The sequence below is a fragment of the Anabrus simplex genome, chromosome 10, assembly GCF_040414725.1.
Source record: "Anabrus simplex isolate iqAnaSimp1 chromosome 10, ASM4041472v1, whole genome shotgun sequence".
Classification (NCBI taxonomy): domain Eukaryota; kingdom Metazoa; phylum Arthropoda; class Insecta; order Orthoptera; family Tettigoniidae; genus Anabrus; species Anabrus simplex.
In genome coordinates this window covers 108,591,028-108,613,067 of record NC_090274.1, presented here as the reverse complement: position 1 = coordinate 108,613,067, position 22,040 = coordinate 108,591,028, and the positions used below count along the sequence as shown (strand labels likewise).

General features: G+C 40.4%; 1 protein-coding gene across 2 annotated transcripts in view; it reads right to left on the bottom strand.

Annotated features, from left to right (window-relative positions):
* LOC136882354 (SEC14-like protein 2) overlaps positions 1–22,040 on the bottom strand; it is a 304,617-nt gene that overhangs the window by 19,795 nt on the left and 262,782 nt on the right. For both annotated transcript variants that reach the window (XM_068229541.1, XM_067154958.2), the window contains exons 6-7: positions 20,892–20,972; positions 18,509–18,708 (exon numbers count right to left, since the gene is read on the bottom strand). In XM_068229541.1, the coding sequence (XP_068085642.1) occupies positions 18,509–18,708; positions 20,892–20,972 (281 nt within the window). The remainder of the gene's footprint in view (positions 1–18,508; positions 18,709–20,891; positions 20,973–22,040) is intronic.

The window sequence follows — 22,040 nt, the reverse complement described above, 5'->3', positions numbered from 1 at the left end:
GTTTGGGAGAAAGGTGATATATAAAGAACCTCGAGACCATACAGGCGTAAATCTGACCTAAGCCCAACAGGCTCATGCCCGCAATGAAGAGAAGGAAGGAACAAAGGTCAATACGTCGGTAGTTGTCGCAAGAGAAAGTCCCTCATGCACCTGTGACTGTAGGGGTTCTGGTGCCAGGTGTCAGGCTATGTTAACAGATCTATCCATTTCAATATATTGGGTGTAATGTACTGTAGTTAAATATTTAGCTGCAGATAATCATTCGCGGATGAAGGAAGTGCGGATGCAGATAATATTTTTTATATCCGTGCAGTTTATGGTTCATTGTTTGGATTTGTTTTCCAGTTTTGTTTTATGGGGCACTATTCTGAAAATTATGTTATTTGCTTTGCGTCCGATTAACTACATTTTTATTGTTTTTGGGGACACCGAGGTGCAAGAATTTTGTACTTTAGCATATCTTCCAACACAAGTACCTTCAAATACCACCAGACCAAGCCAGGATCGAACCTGTTAAGTTGGGCTCAAAAGGTGAGCCACTCTGCCCATTCTTCCTTCATGTTAGCCAGTTTTGGGGTTTCTTTTATCATTTAAAGGCTTTTACGAAATTATTACATAGTTGCTGGATGAGACTGATCATTGTGCAAACTATTGTAAGGTAATGCTCTGGAACTGTACTAGCTAAAATTCTAATTTAGTTCTCACGTAATATTCCTGCTAAAACCTCTTCTTGGAGACCGAAGTGTTTTGCTTTCAAAGATTGATTTTTAATTGCCTTGTTAATTTGTCATTTCTTAATTTTTGTTCAGATACATAGCTTAGATTTTTTTGTTTTTCTTCCCTTTGCTGCCTATGTAGTACAGGGTGTTACAAAAATAATATTTGTATTACAAAGTATTACTTTGTCTAAACTATTGATCACTGCACCTCAATCATTGGAGAAACAAATACACAGTCTAGTTTATATTAATAGCTGCTAGATGTAAGTTGTCTTCTGTTTTGATTGGTAACCGTCATGTGTTTAAAATGGCTACTCCACAGCAGAAATCATTTTGTGTTCTCGAGTTTGCGAAGTGCAATTCCGATATTACAGTGCAAAGACGTTTCAGGTTGAGGTACCAAATTGATCTTCCAAATGGGTGGAACATTCGCAGATGGTATCGACAGTTTGTAGATACAGGATGTGTATGTAGAGGAAAGAGTCCTGGCCGCCCTCGTGTTCCTGAAGAAAATGTTGCACGAATTGAAACTGCTTTCCAATGTAGTCCTTGAAAATCAACTCGTCGTGCCAGTCGGGAGTTACAACTGCCTACAACAACAATTTGCCGTGTTTTGAGACATCGCTTGTTTATGAAGTCGTACAAGTTACAGCTGTTACAAGCTCTGCGTCCTGATGATGAACACAAACGTGTGGCATTTTGTAACGAGATTCCTGATGCTATTGACAATGATAATACTTTCGCACAACGCACCATGTTCAGTGATGAAGCGACTTTCCATGTTAGTTGTCAGGTGAACAAACACAATGTTCGAATTTGGAGCTTACAGAACCCATATGCAGTCATTGAACATGTATGAGATTCGCCCAAAGTCAATGTGTTTTGTGCGATATCCCGATCATCTGTTTATGGCCCATTCTTCTTTGATGGAAACATGGTTAACGGTCAGCAGTTACAAAACTGATTGTTTCCGAGGCTGCATGAAGACAACTTCTCTGGAGTCGCCAAGTGCGTGAATACCTGAATGAAACTCTACCGAACCGTTGGATTGGTCATCAAGGAGCTGGCGACTTAGCATGTCTCAGCTGGGCTCCACAGTCACTGGATTTGACACCCTGTGATTTCTTCCTGTGAGGTTTCGTTAAAGACAACGTTTATGTATCACCACTCCCACAGAACCTGAAAGAGTTGAAGAACCGCATCCGTACTGCCATAACATCAGTGAAGAAGGACGTGCTTGCCCGAGTATGGGAGGAATTTGAGTATCGATGTGATATTGTTTGTGTCGCTGATGGAGGACATACTGAACATCTGTAATCTGAACTTGAGAGGTTTGTAAATATGTGTGTAAAGTTTCATATTCGTATGTCTTACAGTTTAATAAATATATGCATTAGAAATACATATATTCTTTTTGAAACACACTGTACTAGTTGTTGGTTCCTGGAGAGATCTCTCATTGTTGTATAAATGACGTTGTCAATGTGTGATAAAATATTTGAGTGCATCTGTTACTCTATAAAGTAATTCATTTGATTTAAATGAATTTATTTGGATTTTCTCTGGTGCTAATTAATTTTCTTTCTCATTCACTGCACAGAGCCTCCATGGCTCAAGTGGCAGCACGCCGGCCTCTCACTGCTGGATACCGTGGTTCAAATCCCCGTCACTCCATGTGAGATTTGTGCTGGACAAAGCGGAGGCGGGACAGGCTTTTCTCCGGGTATTCCAGTTTTCCCTGTCATCTTTCATTCCAGCAACACTCTCCACTGTCATTTCATTCCATCTGTCAGTCATTAATCATTGCCCCAGAGGAGTGCGACAGGCCTCGGCAGCCAGCACAATTCCTATCCTCGCCGCAGGTTGGGGGCTTCATTCATCCCATCCCTGCCCCGGTCATTGACTGAAAAACAGGTTGTAGCTTTTCATTTTCATTCATTGCACAGCTTTTGTTTGGCATTTTCTCTTGTTAAATCTTTATTATTTTATCTTAAATTAATTTTATTTATTGATAATTATTCATTAATTGTTAATATTTTCCTATTTTTGGTACATTTTATATTTTTCAAGGTCTTCCTACACACTTCTGCTTTCACAGGGAGTATTATTATTTATTACAAGCTAATGGGTAATTAAAAGTATAATAAAGATTGTTAATCACAAAATGTTATCATTCATTCATCGATACGGCCATCTGTGGCCTGTCTTTACACGATCTACCTGCCCTTCTGTCACGCATACTTATTCCTTTCTCTTTGCAATCTCGTCAAAGATTCTTAAATCATCTTTCTCTTAGTTTCGCCGAGATGTTCCGTGCCATGGCCAGTGGTTTTTCGGGTGCATCCCCCACTCCCTCAAGCTTTTTCTTAAATGTTGTTCTGTCCTGCATCTCTTTGGCTCCACTTGTGGAACAACTAGCGGTTACCTGCAGCAGCTAGCGCTATGTTTTATGAACATTTTCAGTGTTGAGGCGTTTTAAATTATCTTTCAATCACGTGCGAGCTGACGCCATCTATTGCAGTAAAACTAGTGAAGCGGTGAGCTGTCGGTTTCCTCGAGCCAGTTGAAGCTCACCAGCGGAGTGCTAATCACGGATTGAGAAAAATTAATAAATGAAGATACTTTGATTTTATTTTTTCATTCCACTCAGATTTTAACATTTTAAAAGAATTATGTACAATATGTAAGAAAATATAGAATAAAATATTGCTAGAGGACCCGTGCTGCTCCACAGGTCAGATAACTCGTCTCGATAGGCCTGTCGTAGTCAAACTGTTTTGCCTACTGTACCCTTTTCAATGGTTTTATGAACATTTAATAAGAAGCGCATTATGGTACGTCGCTAATGGCGTGTCACTTTCCTGAGGCTGAGGAGACGACAGAGGAAGAAACGGTTGGAACAGAGACCAGAGCTCGAGGAGCAGATTGGAGCTGTGCCAACAGAATAGTAAGGCACGAGTACGTAAAATAGGCAATCGACTCATTTCCTCCTATAAAGGCTCCGGGGCCGGATGAGATACTTACGATACTCGTACAGGAGGGACGGGAGATGCTCGTCAATGCCCTGAGGGACCTTTTCAGAGCTGGTCTAGCTTTAGGATACATGCCGAGATCATGGTCTGAAGCTAAAGAAGTATTCATGCCTAAGCCTGGAAGGGCAAATTGTGCCCAAGCCGAAGCATACAGACCATTATGTTTGACCTCCTTCATACCGATAGAAATGGAGAAAATTCTGGATAAATATATCGGAAGAACGGTGCAATTGAACTCAATGTTACATGAAGGTCAGTTGCACATGGACATGGCAGATCCACTGAAGTAGCACTCCACCAGTTGGTTTGTGAACTAGGGGAGGGTATTTCTAGATATAGAGGGAGCCTTCAGCAATACAACCTATGACTCTATGATCAAGGCATTGGAAAGGAGCAAGGTGAGTGGAACCGTCGTCAAATGGATTAAATCCATGTTGGAGGGAACGAGGATGAAAGCAGTCCCTGTTTGTGGAAAAGCTGATGGTTGGGGCCACCTGAGGCTGTGCTCAGGGAGGAGTTCTTTCTCCTCTGCTGTGGAACCTCGTGGTGAACAGAATCATAGCTATGCTCAACGAACAGGGTTTTTATACACAGGGATGCGCAGGTGACCTGGTGATTGTTGTGCGAGGTAGGGTGATGAGTTTATCCGGGACCTCATGCAAGGATTGCTTAATCTTGTGGAGAACTGGTGTCGGGAAGAACAACTATCAGTCAACCCGAACAAGATAACTCTGGTCCCTTTTACAAGAAGGGGAAGATTAGAGGGAAAGAGATCACTAAGGCTCTTTGGGCAAGATATATATGTGGAAGAACAGGCACTGCAAGCGGCCATGGCCTTAATTAAAGTACAGTCCCAGCATTTGCCTGGTGTGAAAATGGGAAACCACGGAAAACCATCTTCAAGGCTGCCAACAGTGGGGTTTGAACCCACTATCTACCAGATGCAAGCTCACAGTTGCGCACTCCTAACCACACGGCCAACTCGCCCGGTGCTTGAATACTTTACTAATTGTGCCCTAGAAGGTAATGGTATTTTTAATCACAGTTCTTCTGTATAGAACGGTTGTCTTGTGAGCTCATAGGTTAGAGTCTAAGGAGCGTTTCTTGCCAGACAGAAAAGTATTTAAAGATTCATGGCCTTCACTCTTTCTAGTGTAGCTAGGTTATCCTTCGATAGGTGTTCCCAGATAATGGCTAAGGCGTGTCACGATGGGGTCTGTTTGTACGTAGACTTTTTCTCTTAGCAACAGGAACGCTCTGCCATCTGTTGAATATATTTAGAAACTGGGAAAGGTTAGAAAATCAAAGAGTATCTAGCAGGGAATACTATTCTTCCATGATCAGAGCAAATGTATACTCTCTGGCTTGACAGCTAGTAATCAAAAATGGCTGCCTGCAGTGACATTACTAAGGATGAAAATCACACATATCAGAATATTAATGAAAGTGTAAGTTGCTTAGCAACGTGCTAAGTACAGAATGTAAACCTTCGCGTACAATTATTGGAGTGATCATTTAATGATTTGATTTTATGATTACTCAAAGTTGGCTGACCTTGGAGACCTGTCAATGTGTCACGATTCATCGTCAGGTAATTCTGGAGAGAACAAGACATATATGAAGCAAATCAGTCCAGTAGAACGGATCCACAGATTTGTCAAATTTGGTTTTAGTGCACTCTTTTAATATATAGATTATAGGATATTCCAAAATATTTTTATTTCATCAATTCCCTTACCTCAAAGTTACTGCAAGTTTCTGTTCTGAAATGGAATGTTTTTCTGTGCCTTTAATAAGATCCTTTATGTTATCTCAGATATACTAAAATGTAACTGGCCTTCGGTAATATTTGAGCATTTTTTGTTTGTTGTTTTTAAGCATTCTATTCAAATTATGAAATTCACCAAGTTCACGTTGATTTTCATGAAGTGGGTGCACTGAATAACTTTGTCTGTGTAAATATCTAGATTTCAGAAAACTATTTTCATATAAAAACAAGTCTTCACCTACAGAGACCTCTGTTAGTTGTAAATAACTCGCTCCAGTCAACTACAGAGAACAAGTGTCTACTAGCTACTTAACAGTAGGGTTGGGCACTATGTCCCTGTTTCGGGACACTGTGCCGGTGCACCGTTATGTTCCGCTGTTCCGGAACACGGAGTGTCAATTGCTCCGAAACATTCTCAAGCGAGACCGAGATATTGACTTGCTATCCCGTCAGAAGCGCCCTTCCCCTTCGCCTACTAGCTGACTGTCGATACCGGCCGTGTGCACTTTGTTCTAGCGCCTGACACTCAGGAACCGTCATCGGCTAAGTTAGCGTGCTGGCCTTTGGTCACAGGGGTCCTGGGTTCGATTCCCGGCAGGGTCGGGAATTTTAACCATCATTGGTTAATTTCTCTGGCACGGGGGCTGGATGTATGTGTTGTCTTCATCATCATTTCATCCTCATCACGACGCGCAGGTCGCCTACGGGAGTCAAATCAAAAGACCTGCACCTAGCGAGCCGAACCCGTCCTGGGATCTCCCGGCACTAAAAGCCATAAGCCATTTCATTTTTATCGGCTAAGTTTGTGCATGATCGCGTAGCAGGATATTTAGCCACCACACTCTCCCTCTGCTTGAGCTTTTCAGAACTTATGATTTTCACTTTCCTCGAGTTCAGAGTGTATTGTGAACAGAATTACAGGCTCAGTGATATAATTGAACGCTCACAATGCTATCGCTTGCCCAATTTGTAATCGGTTCTAATGCTACTAGGTACACATTCATTATTTCTAACACCTTAAAGAGAAACTAAGTCGCTAATATTATTCTGAAACACTTACATCTACATGACTTGTAAATATCACTTCTTCACCTGAATGTTTCGTCTTAAAATGATAATTCAAGTTTTCCTATAATTAAAGGATGTAGAACATTCTGACATACTGAGCCCACCAAGTTATTCACAACTATTAGAGAATTAAATAATACACTTCACTAGCTTAAGTGATGATTTCACTGAACATTCTGAAAGAAAGGAACTCAAGTCCACGGTTTAACAAACTTCACCTCATTACCGCAAGCTACAGTTAACTGATTGGAAGCATCTTTTCACGCGGGATCTTCGAGAATGCTTACACTATAAGAAAGAAAAGAAAGAAAGTCTTGTGTATAATAAAATGAAGTACGGGTACAACATACTGGGCACACGAAGTTATACTTGGCTATTTTACAATTAAATAATACACTAGTTTAATTGGTTTCACTTCGAGATTCGCAGTAATCAAAGGTATAATACCAATATAAATGGTCCGTTATTGGACATTATAAATTTTCCAGCTAGCTCATTCTTGGTTGCCAGCGTTTCGCCCTCGTGTGCTAGGGTGGGCTCATCAGTTGGTACCTAGCACACCTACCAATACGCTGGCTAGTGCATACCGTGGAGGCCACTGCGTAGGCTAACTGGAGCCACCGGCAGTGCCAATGCACTAAGAGACTTCGTCTCATCACTAAAAATTGATGCCTGCTTGGCCATCAGATGATATAGATGTTGATTCCCATAGGGAATCTGAAATATTTGTCCGGAATGAGCAAATTTATAATACCAATATAAATGGTCCGTTATTGGACATTATAAATTTTCCAGCTAGCTCATTCTTGGTTGCCAGCGTTTCGCCCTCGTGTGCTAGGGTGGGCTCATCAGTTGGTACCTAGCACACCTACCAATACGCTGGCTAGTGCATACCGTGGAGGCCACTGCATAGGCTAACTGGAGCCACCGGTAGGTGTGCTAGGTACCAACTGATGAGCCCACCCTAGCACACGAGGGCGAAACGCTGGCAACCAAGAATGAGCTAGCTGGAAAATTTATAATGTCCAATAACGGACCATTTATATTGGTATTATAAATTTGCTCATTCCGGACAAATATTTCAGATTCCCTATGGGAATCAACATCTATATCATCTGATGGCCAAGCAGGCATCAATTTTTAGTGATGAGACGAAGTCTCTTAGTGCATTGGCACTGCCGGTGGCTCCAGTTAGCCTACGCAGTGGCCTCCACGGTATGCACTAGCCAGCGTATTGGTAGGTGTGCTAGGTACCAACTGATGAGCCCACCCTAGCACACGAGGGCGAAACGCTGGCAACCAAGAATGAGCTAGCTGGAAAATTTATAATGTCCAATAACGGACCATTTATATTGGTATTATAAATTTGCTCATTCAGGACAAATATTTCAGATTCCCTATGGGAATCAACATCTATATCATCTGATGGCCAAGCAGGCATCAATTTTTAGTGATGAGACGAAGTCTCTTAGTGCATTGGCACTGCCGGTGGCTCCAGTTAGCCTACGCAGTGGCCTCCACGGTATGCACTAGCCAGCGTATTGGTAGGTGTGCTAGGTACCAACTGATGAGCCCACCCTAGCACACGAGGGCGAAACGCTGGCAACCAAGAATGAGCTAGCTGGAAAATTTATAATGTCCAATAACGGACCATTTATATTGGTATTATAAATTTGCTCATTCAGGACAAATATTTCAGATTCCCTATGGGAATCAACATCTATATCATCTGATGGCCAAGCAGGCATCAATTTTTAGTGATGAGACGAAGTCTCTTAGTGCATTGGCACTGCCGGTGGCTCCAGTTAGCCTACGCAGTGGCCTCCACGGTATGCACTAGCCAGCGTATTGGTAGGTGTGCTAGGTACCAACTGATGAGCCCACCCTAGCACACGAGGGCGAAACGCTGGCAACCAAGAATGAGCTAGCTGGAAAATTTATAATGTCCAATAACGGACCATTTATATTGGTATTATAAATTTGCTCATTCAGGACAAATATTTCAGATTCCCTATGGGAATCAACATCTATATCAAGTAATCAAAGGTAAGCGGGACCTGTGACGACACGATGCGTTCGGCACCATGAGTCAAGTGACAGCGGATATAGCCGATGACGGCTCATGACGGCTCCTGAGTGTCAGGCGCTAGACGGAAGTGCAGTGTGCCCGTGCCGCCGCCAGTCCCGCCATGTGCTGCTCGTGTTGGAGTGTTCCGTGTTCTGTCATATCCTCTTTGTTCTGTGAGTTCCGTTGCAGCCTGCCACTGGCCTTCGGTAGTAAATCGGTACATGCGAATAACTTAATGTGTTCTGTTTTGTGTTCAACTGTTCTATAAGTGTGTTTTCATTGAAGCCTAGGAATATACACCGTACAAAGGACGGTAAACTTTCCATGACGTCGCACCGGAGTCCTGTTTGGGACTTTTTTACTAGAATAAAACCCGACAGAGTGAAATACAATATATGTTTTTCTATTTTGTGTGCAAAGGGATCTTCAACCGGCACAATGTCCGACTCGTTGGCTGAATGGTCAGCGTACTGGCCTTCGGTTTAGAGGGTCCCGGGTTCGATTCCCGGCCGGGTCAGAGATTTTAACCTTCATTGGTTAATTCCAATGGCCCGGGGGCTGGGTGTTTGTGCTGTCCCCAACATCCTTGCAACTCACACACCACACATAACACTATCCTCCACCACAATAACACGCAGTTACCTACACATGGCAGATGCCGCCCACCCTCATCAGAGGGTCAGCCTTACAAGGGCTGCACTCGGCTAGAAATAGCCACGCGAAATTAAATTAACCGGCACAATGACGAGACATTTCAGACTTAAACATCCCACAACAGACATTTATCAAAGTAGTTTCTTATCGGTGCATCATGACTCAGAAGACGAAAAGGCAACAACTGAAGCTTCAAGTCCTGTGCCTGCCACATCTGTTCAAGTAATAACAGGACAAACCTATCTTCCTGTGTCGCTAATGCAAGCTGTTTCATCATCATCTACCACCAACACTACTACTGCTACTACTACAACAGGTACGTCCGATCATACACTCGAGTTAAGCACATTAAGCAGAGGGAAGGTACAAAGATTGAAACAAAATAGAATACAAGCCTATTCATCCAGGCCTATGTCAACAACTAAGAAAGAGAAACTTGAACAGTTGTTGAAATGGATTGCAAAAGATTTTTTACCTTTCAATATAGTTGAGGCTGAGGAGTTTCAGAAGTTTTTATCGATGTTGAATCCTAATTATAGTATCCCAAGCCGTAAAACACTTTCGAATAGTCTCTTGAATAAACTCTATGACACAACATTGCAAGATGTCAAAGCTAACATGTCAGAAAATGCTTCATATGTACCCTTACAACAAATGGGTGGATTTCATTGAAAAATGAAAACTATATAGCAGTTACTGCTCATTTCATATGTAAAAGTGATGGCACACTCTCTTCAAAGCTTCTGTCCTGCTCAAAGTTTGTAGGAAGACACACAGCAGACAACATTGCCGAAGAAATCAAGAAAGTGGTAATAGAATGGGATCTTCAGGACAAAATCGTGGCCTGCACAACAGATAATGCTTCAAATATGGTTAGTGCGGTTCAGAAGTGCAACTGGTGGCACGTTCCGTATTTAGCGCATAGTTTGAATCTAGTAGCACAATCAAGCCTGGAAGAAATAAGGCCAACGAGAGAGAAGGTAAAACGTATTGTCGAATTCTTTAAAAGGAGCCCACAATCCTTGGAAAAACTTCACAGCACTCAAAAACAGATGGGTTATCCTGTTCTGACTCTAAAGCAGGACTGTCCAACACGGTGGAACTCGACATACAAGATGATGAGTAGAGTGATTCAGACCAAAGAACCACTACAAAGTACTCTTGCAATAATGAACAATAATTCTGTGGAAGTTTTAAACAATGAAGACTGGTACATAATTGAGAAATCAGTTGAAATTCTTCGGTGCTTCGATGAAATGACGAGGGAAGTCAGCAGTGAAAAGCACGTTATCCTTTCAAAAATTGGATTGATGAGTAGGAACCTTCGAACTCATTACCAACAGCTGCGAGAGGTGGAATATGACAGTCCGGCCATTTCTCGACTCCTTGGCAAGATATGTGAAGAACTGACAAGTAAAATTTGCAATAAGTACCACAATATAAATATAATGTGGGAAGCAACACTTTTAGATCCACGTATGGTTTTATGAAGGATGAAAGCAAACTTAAAGAAATAAAGGAAAAACTTATTAATGATGCCGCTACCGTTATTGGCACTGCACACCAACAGACAGCTGTTAACACATCAGGTGGAACACAAGAGCCCTCATAAAATGAGAGTCAGGCATATGGGTCTACAGTATCATTTTCGAGCATACTATGGAAAAACTTTGATGCAGGCGTTGAAGAGCTCGTTCAAGCGCCAACTGTTAATCCAAAAACAGTAAGTATCATACAGATTGATAAGTATTTAAATATGCCTCTTCTGCATAGGTTAGAGAATCCTCTTCAATGGTGGAATGACAACAAAGATACCTTGCCAGCCCTCTACGACTTAATGAAGAAGAGACTTTGCATTATGGCGACATCAGTTCCCTGTGAATGAGTGTTCTCAAAGCAGGGACAGACCATCACAGAAAACCGTACACGTCTGAAAAGTGACAAAGTTTCTAAAATCATGTTCCTGAATGAAGATATGCCGTGAGCATTTTGAGCACCATTTAAAGTGTTGTAGCCTATTGGAAGATTAAAATTTGTCGGTAGTTTCACTTAATTTTTATTTTCGTGCTCTCCTTGTACAGTATATAGTGTTTAATTTTTTTTTTCGTGTTCTCCTAGTACAGTATAATATAGTGTTTTATTTTTATTTTCGTATTCTCCTTGTATAGTATATACTTTTTAATTTGTATTTTAGTGTTCTGCTTTAATATTGTGTACGTAAATAGAGTACCGGTACTGACGAATATATATATATATTTTGCTAGTGGCTTTACGTCGCACCGACATAGATAGGTCTTATGGCGACGATGGGACAAGGAAGGGCTAAGAGTGGGAAGGAAGCGGCCGTGGCCTTAATTAAGGTACAGCCTGGTGTGAAAATGGGAAACCACGGAAAACCATTTTCAGGGCTGCCGACAGTGGGGTTCGAACCTACTATCTCCCGAATACTGGATACTGGCCGCACTTAAGCGACTGCAGCTATCGAGCTCGGTAAATATCTCTTTAATTGTGCGAGTATATGTTTAATTAGTGAAAATAACATTGTGACATTTGTAAACACATCTACTGCCAGTGTAATTAATTATGACAGGTGTATTTCAGAATGAATGAAGACATTCTTATCCTAAAAACATTTTAGACATGATATTTCTGGGTGCATATTTCAGATTTTCGACTGGTTTTTCACGTGCCGTGAACTTTTATCCTGGCCCTAATTACAATACCTGACGATACATTCAACTGGTGGAAATATCCTTAGATTAGTTACTTTTAAACACCTGTACTGCCATTGTAACTGTGTTATCTGTATGTCGTATTGACCGAAAAAATCTTGACCTAAACGCAGCCTTTAAACGAGATTATTGTGCGCGAATTTCAGTGTTCCAACTGTTCGTTCGCGTTTCGTGTAGCTTTATGCTGGCCATGGCCATTAGAAACTACACACAGCACGTTCGATACACTGATACAGGCATAGTCCCGCTGGCCCGGAGCATGTAATGTTGCCTCTCGAAGTTCTCTCTACTGCGCAGTGCGTAGTTACAGCCCCGCGTCCGAAGTGCCCACTGCACACAGCCAAGGCCAACTAGTTTATCTAGTGCCGCCTTCGACACAGCACGTTCGTTACAGGCACATTCCAGCTGACGCGGAGCATGTCATGTTGTCTCTCTCTCTACTATGCAGTTGTTACAGTCCCGCGTCCCATGTTGCGGCACTCTGTACCGAAACGCTCCGCCTCCAAGCTCCTAATGTTGCGGAACAACTGAATGTTCCGGTCTGCCCAACCCTACTTAACAGCTCTTCAGTCTATTGAACGCACAGTTTAAATATATATATTATACTACAAGATACAACAGATAAAATACACACTATTAAACAAAGAAGCAATCAAGAAACAACAGGTCATAGACAATAACCTAATCAACAAGAAAAGAACCACAACAAACTCACTAAATTTCACCCTAAATTAAATAACAGGGTTAAACACTACCTTTTCAGAAAAAGAAATAAATCTGCTGGAAAAGGGACTAGAGTTCAACTGTCAGGAACATCACACCAAAAACAGCATAAAATAACTAATCACCGACGCAGAGATTGCTTGCGACAACATACCACCTGTACAATGAAGAGAAATAATACAAAACTTAGCCACCAACGAAGCCTTAAAAATAGTCACACAAGAAAATTCCACCAAACATCCTAATTATGCAACTCGATACTGAAAACAGTTAAGAACAGAATAAAAAAAACTACAACCTTATAATCACAAAAGCAGATACAGGGAACACAATGGTCATAATGAAGAAAGACAAGGCCATAGAAAAAATAACAGAATTCATCAGCAACAACAGAATTCAAGAGTTTCAACACGACCCAGCAAATAAATTTCACAATGAAATAAAACAAGTGATCAAGGACAATTCTTTGTTTAATCTCCTTTGAAGAAACCAAAATCATGACAAGCAACAATAGTCCAGGAACAAGAGATTGAAATAGTAAAAGAATTCAAATATCTCAGAGTAAGACTAGTTGGAATGCTGTGGAATGCAAAGCAATGGAACCAGGAAAAATAAACTTGAACTAACAACAAGAAATTGCTTTCATGGGGGTCCAAAATTAAAAATTATAAAACAGTGATTAAACCAGAACCACTACATGCAGCAGAAACACTAAACACGAATTTTAAACACCTGATGGAGACTCTCAAGCTAAAAGAAACGGAAATTTTAAGAAAGATCTTAAGACCAAAATTTCAGGATTATAATATACATCAAGAATGAAACACTCTACAAGAAAATTGAACAATTCTCAGATACTGTGCAAAAAAGGAGGATACATTTTTATGGTCATCTTCTCAGAATGAACTCTAATAGATTAACAAAACAAATCTTTGACCACAAAACAAAACTAACTGGTTTAAAGAAACTGAAAAAGACTTGGTAGAATTAAAAATTACAGAAAATTCACTATTCGATCGAACAGCTAAAGTAATAACTAAAGATGAAAATATAAGGTTCGAAGACAAATCTACGTTAAAAGCCAAACCTATTGCCTCGGAAGATGAGAGGAAAAGAGAATGAAGAAATACTGGACACTAAGAAAAGAACACCACACAGAGAAATGTACCACAAAGAGGGTGAAACGAAAGAAGTAGTAGTGTGAGGTATGTTGTAGTAACTTGTATATTAGACAAACTGAAGAGCTTTTAAGATGAATTTAACTGAGTCAACACTGACTACTAGCATGTTTCAGCCTTCCACTTCTGCTAGGTCTTCATGCAGCCACCCAGGCTGAACCTAAGATTTTATTTGAATGGAAGGAACTAATAAGTTGGTTGATATATCCAAAGGCTTAATAATTTAAGGCACTGCTGTAACCTTTAAAGGCCAAGGTATCGGATCCGTACCATATCAGAAGAGAATGTAATTAATTCAAGCTCATTCATGGTTTTATTGGTTTAACTACCCAATGTTTTTCAACTGTGGGGTCTTTATTTATACATATTGTCCAATACTCTGTATTATATGTTTACTACCCACCTTCTAAATTTCAATTAACCCTTTGTTTACTGACAGGACTTTAAATCCCAGCTTTTAAAAATCACTGCAAGTATTGCACGTTACTCGGAAACCTGACGGAACTTCTCATTCGTCTTACGAAATAGTTCTGGAATGTAGTAAGAGATGGCAGCATCGACCACACACGTTATACAGCAGCTATCAGGCTGAAATGTGTGACACTATGCAGTAGTGGTGAAGCCATTTTGGTGAATGCTGGATTGCAAAGAACATTTGATTCTTAATAGTATTTCTACTGCTCAAATGATTAGCTAACACTTTTCCCCTCTAAATGAATACCGGTACAAAAATTACAAAATTTTCTCTATCAACTTATTGTTTGCGTAGCATTTTGCAATTCTGATGTTATAAAATACTGGGAACTTCAAAGTTCTGTCAGGTTAAGACAACAAATAGAGGTTGAGGTTATGTTTGGAAGTTTCTAACTGCATTAGTACCCATGGGTTACGGGACAGCCTATTCATGGTAAAAAGCATCAGTGCCAATGGCACATTATTTTCAGTTTATTTCAACAGTTGAATGTATATATATATATATATATATATATATATATATATATATATATATATATATATATATATATATATATTACCTCTCTAAAAAAGTCCTCAGTAAAAATCCTTTCTTACTTTACAGCTCTCTGCAGAAAATATCTCAAAGTAACTGATATAGCACATGAGGTGGAAATTATACCTGAGGACATAGGTACTCCTAGTAAATTTAGTAATGACAGTGAGGAGGCATTTTCTGTACAGACCCATCATGATGAAAAACAAGAATGGATTTTTACTGCAGACTTAGTATCTAATCACTCAGCTGCTGGTATAAGGCTAAATAATTACTAGTACTGTTACTTCTACGTTTACACACAAACAACACAGAAGAAAAGGTAGCTATAGATATAAGAGTAAACAGAATGGAAAGGATGGTTCATATGAAAAAAATATATACAATAAGAAATCTCCATCCTGGAACTTGAAATTAAGACATTATCAAACAGTGGGCCCAGCCAGAAATTTTATATGCAGCAGAAACTGTTGAATTTACAAGAATTGGGAACCTTGAAAAATGAGAAAAAGTTGAAAGAAGAATTTTGAGAAAAATACTGGAACCTATAAGAAACAACAATGCCGAATTTAGACTACGATCAAACAGAGAGCTATATTTAAAAGTTGAAAAACTGACAACTGTGATGAGGAAAAGAAAAGACTAGTTTTTTGGACACATTTATAGAATGAATAACAATAGACTAACTAAAATCTTCAACTTATTGAACAGTTACAAATCCAAGCCAACGTGGTTCACTGAAACTGAAAAGAATATGAAAAACACTGGAGTTAAAATAGAAACAATAGAAAACAGAACACGTTTCAGAGAAGTAACATGAAAGGCAGGATTTCAGGAGAGAAAGAAATTAACAACTGGAAGAAAATGGACTCAGCAGGAAAAGGAACAACATTCTCAGAAAATGAATGAAGTTTGGACACGAAGAAAGTTAAATGCAAAGAAAAGTAACCAAAGTTGATTTATCGTTCCCTCAAAAGGTTTATTCGAATAATAATAAAACTTGACGTTCAGGCGTAATCGTCACCAAAAATGACGTAACGAAAATTACCAGTAAATTAGCCAGCCCATTAAATGCTCATTAAACAACCCTGCAATAATTTACAAAACAAAATAATAAAAAAATACGTTAATAATAATAATAAATAGCAGTAACGATAATATTGACCTCAACGGAGCATAACGTAACTGGCCAGAGAGAGACGAGACAATGCAGCAAGTTCTTACTTTCGGGTATTAAAGGGTATCGACATAAATGGTGTTATGTTTCTAAATAATATTGACACAGATAGACCTTATGGCGACGATGAGATAGAAAAGAGCTCGGACTGGCAAGGAAGCGACCAAGGCCTTATTTTAAGTACAGCCCCAACATTTGCCTAGAGTGAAAACGGGAAACCACAGAAAACCATCTGCAGGGCTGCCAACAGTGGGGTTCGAACTCTGCCAAACCGAGCCTGCCTTCGTGATGCACTTCCTTTATTCCTACTTCTCCTTGACTGTCGTCGCCATTAGCGATAACACTACCCGAATGTGACGTGAAACTTATAGTTTCTCATTGAAGATGGCGCTCTAGCCATCTGTGTTGATACACAGTCTGTCTCTCGCTCTCCGAGTGTTACGTTGGTCTGCTCGTGATACCAACAGTGGAGGGATTGAAAATGATGAACAAACTGGGATTTAAAATGTGCTTCTTGATCTACGAATTGCTATTATCATGGATTTACTTGTTTCAACGCTCGGCTCTCTGCTGGGAGTCATTATTTTGATTGACGTAAATATTTCGAGATTCCCGATGTGCTGCTCCCAGGTATTTCATTTCATGTGCCATAGTTACAAGAACGGTTCTATGTAATTGCATCCCTGTAGTCTTATCACCTGTCTTTGTAGGCTCTTCGTTAATTTTGTGTGTGTTTAAATGTTTCTTTCTTTGTTTGTGTGCACACGCGCGACAGCGGAGAGTGGTATTTACCTATCTGTTTGTTTGGCCCTGTGTGTTTGTGGGTTTTGAGACCATGCCCTTATGTTTCCTCCTCGTTTTGAATCATGGCCGAGCATAGGTATATTGTACGATTTGATGCTGCGGCGTTTAATCCATGTTTGTCCACGTGAGGCAATTTGGATGTCCCGGGTTGACGGAAGTTATGATTGCTACGATTATATTTGGGTCAGAATTGCCTGTTTATGCGGCGGTCCAGCATTGTGTCTGTGGAGTTTAAACCAAGCTCGTGAGTACATGATATCCGCCGTCATCCTGCGCGAAAGTATATTTTGCGTGCCTTGACACGCCGGTCTGATTTGGGTCGATTTTATATTGGGTCTCCGTCCTTGTCAATACAAGCGTGTGCGTGCCTGTGCATGGTTTATAGTACTCTCCATTTCTCGTAATCTTAATTTTAATTTTTCTTTCTTTTTCTTTTTTGTTTTCTTTTTAGTTGCCGGCTTGGGTCATGTGTGGAATGCTATTTTATATTTTTAGGCCGTCATCTGCTCCACTGTCGGCGCTTAGTTTTTGTTTTTGTAACTGTGGCAACATCTTCTAGTTCTTTGCTTCCGCTCCTTTGGGAGGCTGTGCTTTGGCATTGTTGTTGTGACACACTAGTATCGAGTGGACGCTTGTTTGGAGCATGGGTATGCTAACTGTTGATATGTGCACGGTCCGCATTTGTGTGCTTGTATTCTGCCTTTGGTAGTTCCATTTTCTGATTCCTTCGATAACGTGTTCCACGTCACATTATTTATCTGAAATGAGTTTGTATTTGTATGTGGTCATACGGAAGTGAATAGTGCGATCGTATGCACTGAAATGAAATGGCGTATGGCTTTTAGTGCCGGGAGTGTCCGAGGACATGTTCGGCTCGCCAGGTGCAGGTCTTTTGATTTGACACCCGAAGGCGACCTGCGCGTCGTGATGAAGATGAAATGATGATGAAGACGACACATACACCCAGCCCTTGTGCCAGCGAAATTAACCAATGATTGTTAAAATTCCCGACCCTACCGGGAATCGAACCCGGGACCCCTGCGGCCAAAGGCCAGCACGCTAACCAGTTAGCCATGGAGCCGGACATCGTATGCACTGTTAACGTGTAATACAAAACTTACTATGTCACTGAATGGGATCCTACTTGATGTACAACTTTCCTGCAGTTATGTAAGTAATTCTTAATGCAGCTTCCCATTTTTGTTTTCACTTTAATATTGTGTGTGTTGGTAATAAACCCCATTTTCTTTTGATCCATTCTTTTATTCATGGGGTTACGGGTTCTTGCCTTTCTGTCCTTTCGCTCCCCTTTTGTCTATGCACAGGTCCAGCTCCGAACTGTTTTAGTTCGTTCCAGTCCATCCACGGCAATTTATGAAGAGAGGTAAGTGAGGTAGGTCGTGTATTGTGTTGTGTTATGGTAGCAGGGTGGGGGTAGTAGAGAACCCACTATCTCCCAAATGTAAGCTCACAGGTACGCGCCCCTAACCACTCGGTACATGTCATTCTAATTTAATGAACTTTTTCAAGTATAGTCTGTTCTTCTCGGAAGAAGGTGAGGAGTTACTGCACAAACCTTGGAAGGACATTTGGGGTCTCCGTCAGGATCAGTCATGGTACCACCGTAGTATGCCGGCAGCTGGTCGGCAGGGATCTGGTTCAACAAGACAGGTTTCCACTTGGCTGGATTGTTCTTGTAGATCTGGATCTTACTCAGGGTGTACTCCTTGAGGAAGTTCTTGACGATGTTAAAGGCGATGAAGAAGACCTTGGAAACTGAAAACAGACAACACAAACAATCTTGTGAAATTAATCCACGTAAGTTTATTTATTTATTTTTTAAGAATCGTTGTTTATTCTTTCTGGGAAAACCACTAACAGTGTTACAGCAACAGTTCAAGAAATGAACTAGACTGTGATTTTTATTTCTGTGACAAGAGATAACACGGTAAAAACGAATGTTAATTAGGTACATCGAAAATATTTTTTAAAAGGGACAAAATAGGAAACAGAACATCGTCAATTCACATGAGTTTCAAATATCATTCACTTGTGTCGCATATAATATTCGGATGCATCATGAATCAATTTTTCAGTTTAAGTTTGTCGGATGGATAATCAATTGAAATAGCAAAAAAAATAGAAATACTCCTTTTTCCAAACATATCTCCAAATGTTGAAACTAAATGAGTGAATTAACTGCCTTAATAACATCACTTTTCATTCAAATATTTCAAAAGCATTCACTATTCAACTGCCTTAATTATTCAAATGTAGTTACGAATGAATAATTGAAAAATAATCAAATGGAAAAATCACTATTCGAGTGCCTCATTGTTTTGAATGGATAATAAAAAGATAATTGAAAAAAATAATCAGATAGAAAAAATATTCACCATTCAATGGCCTCATTCATTCAAACAAAAAAAATAACAGAGTGGGAAATATAATTGAATAAAATGAAATATTCGAATAAGCGATTATTTTGTATTTGATTATCCCATCATTACCACAGAGATAAATTATTATGTAGACAACTTAATATACATGAGAGGGTTTCATCTGGATATCCAGACGACTAATGCAACTTACGAATAGATTATGAATTTCGAAAAAGCCTAAATGGGTCAAACCCAACCCAATACGTGAGTAAGTACTAGCGCGGTCAAGAGGTTAACAAAAAGAAAATGGAATATGTGAAGTCAAATCCAGAGAAACTGGAACAACCAAAAGTTGATGGCGAGGACCTACCACAAACTATGAAACTGAAGTATCTGGGATCTAAGATTAGTGCAATGGCTGTGTCACCAAAGTGGTAAAGGCAACAATTTGTGCTGCATGGAAAGTGGTGAGCTATGGCAGGCATCACTTGCGATCGTCAGATGAAAGAATGTTGACTGATCACCAAAGAACAGAAGTGAACTATATGCTTAGCTGGACAGTTGGCACCAGCAGACGGGATCATATCTCCAATGAGGGCAGAGGGAAATAATTCAGGTGTTGCACCAATAGAGGAGGAAATGCAACTGGGCCATTTACAATTCTTTGGATATGTGTTGTGACCAGGAGTGAACATCATCATGAAGAAGATCTATATCCTGGAAGTTGCAGGAAATAGGCGAGAGGGGCTGAGACGCTGCACAAAGACCTCAAAAGTGTAAATCTCCATCCTGACACGACCTACGACAGAAAGAAATGGAGACAGCAGACCCTGTGGAACAAATGCTAATGAAAAAGAAGACAATTACGAAACGAGCCACATTTTCTAAAGTAGCCAGCTGAATGAGGCTGGCAGTGAGCTCTTGGTTATCGGAGCAGGCGGCAAGTTTCTATGAAGAGGGTATTTTAAAATTGGTTACGAGGTATGATAAGCGTTTGAACAAACTTGGCAACTATGTCAAAAAATAGAGTGAGGTATGTACTTTCTGAAAATAAATTTAGTTTTTTGAAATAACCTTTTGTTGTGTACTTATTTTCAAGCAGACCTTACTTACTTAAAAAAACACGCCTCGTAAATTACCAAAAAAAAAAAAAAAGACTCGAAATTTAGTGACTAGAATAGACTAGACTGATGTGAATGAACACTAACATAGCATACGAGAACGAGAGACTGACCAATCAATATACACGTCGCGATGTACAAGTTCCAATAAACATTGCACATTCACACGCATTTCTCGTATTAATAAACATTTATATTTCATATGTAAGCGGCCAATGAGCGAAGGACTTTCGGTCACTGGCGTACAAAGCTGAAATGGCAGGATTTGAAAAATGTTTGAAGTTCAACAAAAAATAAGCTAAAATCAGGAGAAATAATAGCATATTCAGGAGGCGGGAAACACTGTCGAAAATCGGGAGTAACCCACCTAAATCGAGAAAATTGGCAGGTATGATTAATTGAAAAAAAGAATGAAAGTATTTCTTCAATTCGAGACATAATGAAGTTGTCTACTCACCGTTGATGATGTACGCTGCTTTGAGAATCTCCGGGTAGTTTGCTTCGTACATCTGAAGAATGACGACCACCAGTTCACCAGCTGGAAAACATGTGCCTGTGTGAAATACATGCTTTTTGCCGAGTTCATATACATGATAAAATACGCTTCATTCCCAATTGACACACTTTCTTTTTCTATTGAGGAAAGATTGTTTGGTTAATTTTGAGCAAAATTCAGAAGAAATGGAACATTTTATTGCTTCATTGCAAGTGCTGCTGGAATGTTTGCACCATTTCACATCCAAGTGGGCGTTCATCAGGGATCGGCTCTACGTCTGCTTCTGTTCATCCTCTGTCTCGACACCATCAGCACAGAAGTGTTAACACCACACCCTTGGACTCTACTCTATGCTAATGATGTTATGGTCGCCTCTGAATCCCACCAAGACTTGCAACAACTTGTCCAACGTTGGAAAAACTCCTTGGACAGATCTGGCGTGCGACTTAACGTCGGGAAGACTGAGTACCCGGAGTGTGGGGTACAAAGTGATGGGTCAATTAACATCGACTGTGTTGATATTTTGAAAACATCTTTGATTTAAATATCTGGGATCACTTATCCAATCGGATGGTGACACGCTTCTAGATGTCTGAAGCAGAATCAATGCTGCCTGGATGAAGTAGCACCAAGTCACAGGAGTCCTTTTTGATCGGAGGGCGGCAATGTATCTGAAATCCAAATATCTATAAAACCATCATTAGACCAGTGGCACTGCATGGATCCGACTGTTGGCCAGTCACAAGGAGACACGAACAACAGCTGCATGTCATGGAGATGAAGATGCTTCACTGGCCAATGGGACTCACTAGACAGATCACATCAGAAATGAGGATGTTCTGATGGCATTTGGTGTGGCCCCAATCCCTGAGAAAACATGAGAGAATCGTTTGGAACGGTTAGGGCACGTGTTACACAGAAACAGTTCTTCAGTTGCGAGAAGGGCATTACACTTATGTCCTGAGGGCCACAGACCACGAGAGCGACCACAGAAGCGCTGGCTCGACACTTTGCGGGGACGCCCACGTGACGAATGTCTCTCCTGAAGATGCACAAGACCGCATCAAGTGGAAGAAGTAGTGTAAAACAGCAGACCTTGCAATTAAGCGG